At 43.5% G+C, this 7,500-nt stretch overlaps 2 protein-coding genes across 2 annotated transcripts in view; one reads left to right on the plus strand and one right to left on the minus strand.

Annotated features, from left to right (window-relative positions):
• Nucleotides 1-1,930, plus strand: part of LOC138863069 (uncharacterized) — a 2,211-nt gene extending 281 nt beyond the window's left edge. The window contains exons 2-5 of the mRNA XM_070126800.1: nucleotides 167-237; nucleotides 407-740; nucleotides 897-1,038; nucleotides 1,855-1,930. Coding sequence (XP_069982901.1) covers nucleotides 167-237; nucleotides 407-740; nucleotides 897-1,038; nucleotides 1,855-1,930 — 623 coding nt within the window. The remainder of the gene's footprint in view (nucleotides 1-166; nucleotides 238-406; nucleotides 741-896; nucleotides 1,039-1,854) is intronic.
• Nucleotides 1,931-6,982: 5,052 nt separating this feature from the next.
• LOC138863077 (uncharacterized) overlaps nucleotides 6,983-7,500 on the minus strand; it is a 1,775-nt gene continuing 1,257 nt past the window's right edge. The window contains exon 4 of the mRNA XM_070126810.1: nucleotides 6,983-7,379. Within this exon, the coding sequence (XP_069982911.1) occupies nucleotides 7,045-7,379 (335 nt within the window). The 3' untranslated portion in view covers nucleotides 6,983-7,044. The remainder of the gene's footprint in view (nucleotides 7,380-7,500) is intronic.

A 7,500-nucleotide genomic window follows, 5' to 3' on the forward strand; every position in this document is an offset into this window, starting at 1 on the left:
AGGGGTTCAGAATTCTAAATTTTGTATGACTATTTCTAAAATGAATGTATTCTAAGTGAACTCGGAGAAAATCAGGAAGAATATACTCGTATGTATATATGTGTGTTTATGTGTGTTTTTTTGCACGTGAAGTGTTGTCTATTCCCTTAAACCCTTTGTTATGCAGGACTGGCAGAAGGCGCCAACCTTCGAGCTGGATCGTGCGACTACAACGGCAACACTTACTGGGAAGGTCAGGTACGTGAGTCCGGTTCTCGGTTGAAGGCAGTTTTGTAGGACTGAATCATAACCGTAAAACTCCGCAAAATACAGATTCTGTGACATCCTGTAAATAGGATTAACTGAGGTCGAGGATCCAGACCACTTAATGATCCTCCTCGTGTTCACTTCTGCCACCGTCTCGCAGACCATCGAGTCTCTGCCGGACCAATGCACTGAGCTCAAGTGCAAGTGGTCCGCCGACGGGAACCCGACGGTGCAGCTGGTGCCCATCGACGGCTGCAGCTGCACCACCGTCAGGGCTCTCCCGACCCAGCACGAGGACGACCTCCAGCTGCCCCTCCACGCCCACACACGCCAGACCAAGAGCCAGTGTCTGTACAACGGCCAGCTCAAGTGGGGCGGCGCCGTCCTCGACCGCATCGACGAGAACTGCGTCAAGCTCGTCTGCAAGGGCGTCAGCGGCGCGCAGAACTACATCGAGACGCAGGTCACGGCGGGCTGCAGCTGCACGCAGACAAGTGAGTTCGGTCTCTTGCTTCTCAGACCAAGGTCTGCCCGTTTCCGCTCTCATCGTTTGAGGCCATTCTCAAGCGCAGTAAATGCGCCATTTCTTAGCATTTCCAAAACTTCTCACTCGATGCATACAACTTAAATGGAATTTTTCCTTCCCACAGCAACCACGACTACAACCGAGTCTACATCGACCACCACACCCACAACCACCACACCAACTACAACCACACCCACAACTACCACACCAACTACAACCACACCCACAACAACCACGCCTACAACAACCACGCCCACAACCACAACGCCCACAACAACCACACCAACTACAACCACACCCACAACAACCACACCAACTACAACCACACCCACAACAACCACGCCTACAACAACCACGCCCACAACCACAACGCCCACAACAACCACACCAACTACAACCACACCCACAACAACCACGCCCACAACAACCACACCTACAACCACAACGCCCACAACAACCACGCCCACAACAACCACACCTACAACCACCACGCCCACAACAACCACGCCCACAACAACCACGCCCACAACAACCACGCCCACAACAACCACACCTACAACCACCACGCCCACAACAACCACGCCCACAACAACCACGCCCACAACAACCACACCCACAACAACCACACCTACAACCACCACACCCACAACAACCACACCTACAACAACCACGCCTACAACCACGCCCACAACAACCACACCTACAACAACCACATCCACAACACCTACAACTACCACACCCACAACCACCACACCTACAACCACAACGCCCACAACAACCACACCCACAACAACCACGCCCACAACAACCACACCCACAACCACACCCACAACTACCACGCCTACAACAACCACATCCACAACACTTACAACTACCACACCTACAACAACCACATCCACAACACCTACAACTACCACACCCACAACAACCACACCCACAACAACCACACCCACAACAACCACACCCACAACAACCACACCTACAACCACTACACCCACAACTACCACACCCACAACAACCACGCCCACAACAACCACACCCACAACCACCACGCCCACAACAACCACAAAAGGCTCCAACAGATGCGACTACAACGGCAACACTTACTGGGGAGGTCAGGTACGTGAGTCCGGTTCTCGGTTGAGGGCAGTTTTGTAGGACTGAATCATAACCGTAAAACTGCGCAAAGTAGATTCTGTGACATTCTGTAAATGGGATTAACTGAGGTCGAGGATCCAGACCACTTAATGATCCTCCTCGTGTTCACTTCTGCCACCGTCTCGCAGACCATCGAGTCTCTGCCGGACCAATGCACTGAGCTCAAGTGCAAGTGGTCCGCCGACGGGAACCCGACGGTGCAGCTGGTGCCCATCGACGGCTGCAGCTGCACCACCGTCAGGGCTCTCCCGACCCAGCACGAGGACGACCTCCAGCTGCCCCTCCACGCCCACACACGCCAGACCAAGAGCCAGTGTCTGTACAACGGCCAGCTCAAGTGGGGCGGCGCCGTCCTCGACCGCATCGACGAGAACTGCGTCAAGCTCGTCTGCAAGGGCGTCAGCGGCGCGCAGAACTACATCGAGACGCAGGTCACGGCGGGCTGCAGCTGCACGCAGACAAGTGAGTTCGGTCTCTTGTTTCTCAGACCAAGGTCTGCCCGTTTCCGCTCTCATCATTTGAGGCCATTCTCAAGCGCAGTAAATGCGCCATTTCTTAGCATTTCCAAAACTTCTTGCTCGATGCATACAACTTGAATGGAATCTTTTCTTCCCACAGCAACCACGACTACAACCGAGTCTACATCGACCACCACACCCACAACCACCACACCAACTACAACCACACCCACAACCACCACACCAACTACAACCACACCTACAACCACCACACCCACAACAACCACGCCCACAACTACCACAGAAGACTCCACAATCAAGGGATGCAAGGAGGAGACCACCACAGAGGCGCCCACAACCACAGAGGCGCCCACAACCACAGTGTCTGTCACGGACACCACCCAAGCCTGTGCTGGCACTGACACTGTCACTCCTTAGGCTCTTGGTCCGTCTTGAACCCAAGCTCTAATAAAGAAAATACATTTTAAAAAAGACCGTCTTTTGTTATCATACCCAAAAAGAAATAAAAACGATAATAAGGATAATCTGCGACAAAGTGTGGGAATAAAAACAAATAATATAAAATATGGGTCGTCACGGTAGTTTACAAAGCATTGGGAAGAAACAGATGATCCAACGACAGAAATGGTCTTTGGAGGCGCGAGTAGTTGCCACGAGGAAGGAAGTGTGAGGAATCGAAGCTTTGCTCAGGACTTTCCTTTGCAACTCATCCTTTTCGGAAACAGTCTCGACGGCTGGAACGAGCAGGGATTAAGAGGAAGACGTTCGAGTCATTTTCTTTTCGCAGAACATCTCGAGAAACATTTATTTGGAATAAGCAATAAGTAAAGTAAAAGAAAGAAAGAAAAAAAAAGTCCTCTGCCTGTAATATGTGAGACACATGTTCCATTCTATCACAAATTTCTTTTTACGAACATTTGCCAACCATAAACCTTTATAGTAAGCAGTAAATTATGAAGTTTCTTAGTCTGGGTATTCACTTACAACGTACACTTTATTATAGATATTCCTCTTTAAACATTGAAAAAAGACACCCGTTATATGTGTGTGTGTTCATATACACCATTGAAATCTTACTTCTGTTTCTCATGTAGAATATTCACCAGGAAGTATTGAGGTTGAGCATCTGTCAGGCCAGCATTTCCTTTGCAGAAACAAAGAACGATAAACATTAAGATTCCCCATGAATTTATGAACCAAGAAGAAAACTGTTGATTGGAATTTCTTTAAAGATTATTAGTGAAAGCCTGTCTTTCACCAATTAAACCTGAGTTCGGGGTTTCCTCGAAGGAGACATCTGGACGAATATATACATACGAAGTAGTAATGGTGTTTAATAGGTTTTTCATTTCGTTCGGAATATGAAGTGGCGGACTTGGAATTTCAGCTTTGCTATTTCAAAACTAGAAAATTATAATCTGGCACATACATACTTTTGAATGTTAATCACCTATAGGTGTAAGACAATAGTGTAATTCTTATTTCTGAAGCACTCCTTTAAGTCATTCATCTAAACCAATATGTAATAATGTCTATGGCCCCTTTCAGTGACTGTCCTCTTTTCATATTCACTTATTACTGGTTATGAATAGTGTAATGGTTTCAATACCTATAGGACAAGAACACTTTATGGACAAATAATTATATGTAGGCACTGAAGGTGAGTTAAAATTATATTTATATTGACGTCAAAATCTTCATGTTGCTCCCTGGCCGCTAGAAAACCTGTGACACAAGTGCAGCGAAAGAAGGAACTGTTAATCGAAAGACGTTGTTAACAAAATTCGAAAACCAAGCGTGTGTTTAACAGGTGATATAAGGTCCAGTAACGTACTTTAAACTGTTTACATATATCTTACTTCTGCGCCACACACATTATATATAGTGTTTGTTATTTAATGCACTATAAATTACGAAGCTATGTAGTCACGCGTGAGTCTGCAAATTACAAGCGTATTCCAGGGGTGTGTGTCTCCATAGCATAGTGCGGGATCCACAACGTATTACACCCATTCAGTAAGCCTTATGAATGAGCAGGCCCTCGCTTAAACACACTCAACTTGCTGGTGTATTGCTTTGCCAGTTTGCGTATCCTGATAACTGGTGTTTATTCATAGCGCGACAGGTTGTAAAATGTGTTAATAAATGTCTTGTTTCCATCAAAGGCCTTTTGGCGTGGCTCGTAATTCAGATTTGTTTTTTGCAACAGTATTTTGCAGACGCGATGGCTCGGTGGGTGATGCTGGATAGAGGCTGCGATTTTGCCATTGCTAGGGTAGAAGCTCCTTCAGTGTAGTACCATCTTGACTATCACTGACAGTGTCACCATCAGCACCACCACTACATTGTAGCTATATAAATATCGATGATATGATCATTATTTTGATTATTTTCATTATCATTATTATTACTATTATAATGATCAGTACCATCAGTGCTATTATCATTATCAGTGTTATTCTTGTAGTAGTAGTAGTAGTAGTAGTAATAAACGTATCATCATCCTCATACTATAATATAAGCAATTAGTAGTAGCATCAACTTTACAATAACAATTACTGCTTCCATAGTTAGTATTATTATTACAATTATTATTTTTCTTACTATTAGCGGTAGTAGTAGTAGTTCTATTATCATTACTATTGTCATTATTATCATTACCGCTGTTATTTTTACCAGTTAATTGCTATAATCATTAACTTCATCATCACTGCCACTACCGCATTCATCCTGATTATCATCATCGCTACAATCATCGTTTGGAATATAGATAGATGGGTAGATACACAGACATTTCTGTGTATATGTACATATATACATATACATGTGTATGCAGTTGACAAAATTAGTCTTGAATTATTTTTTGTTCCGAAATAATGTGTATCGTGATATAGAAGAATTATATTTTCCACAAGGAATACCTAAGTGTTCAGGTTAAAAGTTTGATAGAACTTGTACTTTAGTGTTTTTGTGGCATACTGTCACTTATTCCATGTTCAAGCATACATTTTGAAAAATGCATGGGAATTGCATTAAGAACTAGAAGCAATCAAATAGCGCATACTTCCCTCAAAGTAACTTGGTCACTGATTCAATAAAGATATCCATGAAGAATTACAATATTCTTTCTCAAGTACACTGGTGGCGTCCGCAAACATAATCTCCTTGGTGAAAAAGGAAATGCCTCGGTAAAAGAGGTAACTGCAATCATTTAAAAAAGTATATTAGATCCTGATTACCACATAAATCTACTGGTCTCTAAGGCACAAAAAAAAAGGAAAAAAAAAGTTCATTACTTCTTGAGTTATTCTGCTAACCAACTAAACAGCAAACGCTGCAAAAAAAATATATAACCTTGGTGGAGGTAATGATGTTACCGTAATGTTGCAGAATTGATGTTTTAGGTGAATTTTTACTCATTCTTTTTTGTTTGTTTATTTTGGTGATGAAATAAAATAAATGTGCTCTTGAGACGGAAGCACAGTAACTGTAGGGGAGGGGGGGGGGTGAACTATTACGGGACCCTCACCTATTTATTTTCTCCTTTTGTGGGTGATAAGTGAATAAGACCTAACATTTTATAAGATATAAATGAATAAATTTAAGACTTTATTTTATTTGAATGAAGTATGAAGTATTTAGTAAATTTACTGAAATGTCTTTATTACATTTGTTTCTCTACCATCATTTGGCAAAGTTTTGTGGAGGGGGGGGGGGGGCTGAAGCTCAATGATTCCCCTGTTCCGCCAACCTTACTCCTGTTAGCACTTCGCAGACAAAAGACTGCGGCGAAGTTTTATGACAAAGAAATTGACGATATAAGCAATACTCAAGCGCCATTTATTGCCTTGGCTCAGACCTTTAGGAGGCCTAGAACACCGATCCAGGTTGCTCTCCTGCCTTTGGTTTATAGTGTCTTACATTTTATGAAGGAATTGCCCCAAGGAACTACTTTATCACTTTTTCCCAGTGAGCCATTTATACCTTATATGAAAACTACCATTTTACGTTAGGAAGTTCCTGTTGCCATGTTTCGTTGTTGTTTTTGTTGTTGTTTTTTCCGAGCTGAATTACTTAGTTCTAATTCTACTTGGCTTGGAGAGGACAACTATGTCTTGGTCCGAGTCAGCTGTATTATCGAGTTACGACCAAGTAGGCTAACAAGTAACTGACAGCAGTATTCAGGAAAAGACAGTTACTATTAGTAAAAGAACTACTTCCAGTGCATTTACTTAATTGGTCTTTGAGAAGCGTTCATTATGACAAATATGGAAGATAGTGTGAATGGAAATATTTCTATTGTGCAAGACATGTACTTGACCGGTTTCGATTACAATTATCCTTCGTCAAAAATACATGTATATTTTGTAATTTTCATTCTCATTTATACTTTTTTTTCAGTAATCAATTATTTCTAGGTCTTTGTGTTTTAGAATCACATTTTATCCTCCAACGGTAAACAACCGATTACTGACTATAGACTTAACTTCCCATCCACATACTAAGGCCTCAATGGTAGATCCTTTCATATCAAACGCTGGACTCGTATTGCAAAGTGTTATTAAGACAAGGATGCGGGAGTTTGCTTTATTTCATAATCGGAAAAGACCTCATGAGTCCAGGATCGGTCTGTGACTACGGAGTGACGGTGTCAGTGCCAGCACAGGCCTCGGTGGTGTCAGTGACAGACACTGTGGTTGTGGGTGCCTCTGTGGTGGTCTCCTCCTTGCATCCCTTGATTGTGGAGTCTTCTGTAGTGGTTGTGGGTGTTGTGGTTGTGGGCGTGGTTGTTGTGGGCGTGGTGGTTGTGGATGTGGTTGTTGTGGGTGTGGTTGTTGTGGGCGTGGTTGTTGTGGGTGTGGTGGTTGTGGACGTGGTGGTTGTGGGCGTGGTGGTTGTGGGTGTGGTAGTTGTGGGCGTGGTGGTTGTGGGCGTGGTGGTTGTAGAAGTTGAAGTCGTACTCGTAGTTGCTGTTAGAAAGACGTTCCTCAAAAGTTATCTGTATTTACATCGAATCATCCTAACTAATCTCAAGTACTGACTTACTCAACATTGATTCGTCCTCCCTTTTAGAATGATATTGAATAAATC

Source organism: Penaeus vannamei, chromosome 10, assembly GCF_042767895.1.
Source record: "Penaeus vannamei isolate JL-2024 chromosome 10, ASM4276789v1, whole genome shotgun sequence".
Classification (NCBI taxonomy): Eukaryota; Metazoa; Arthropoda; class Malacostraca; order Decapoda; family Penaeidae; genus Penaeus; species Penaeus vannamei.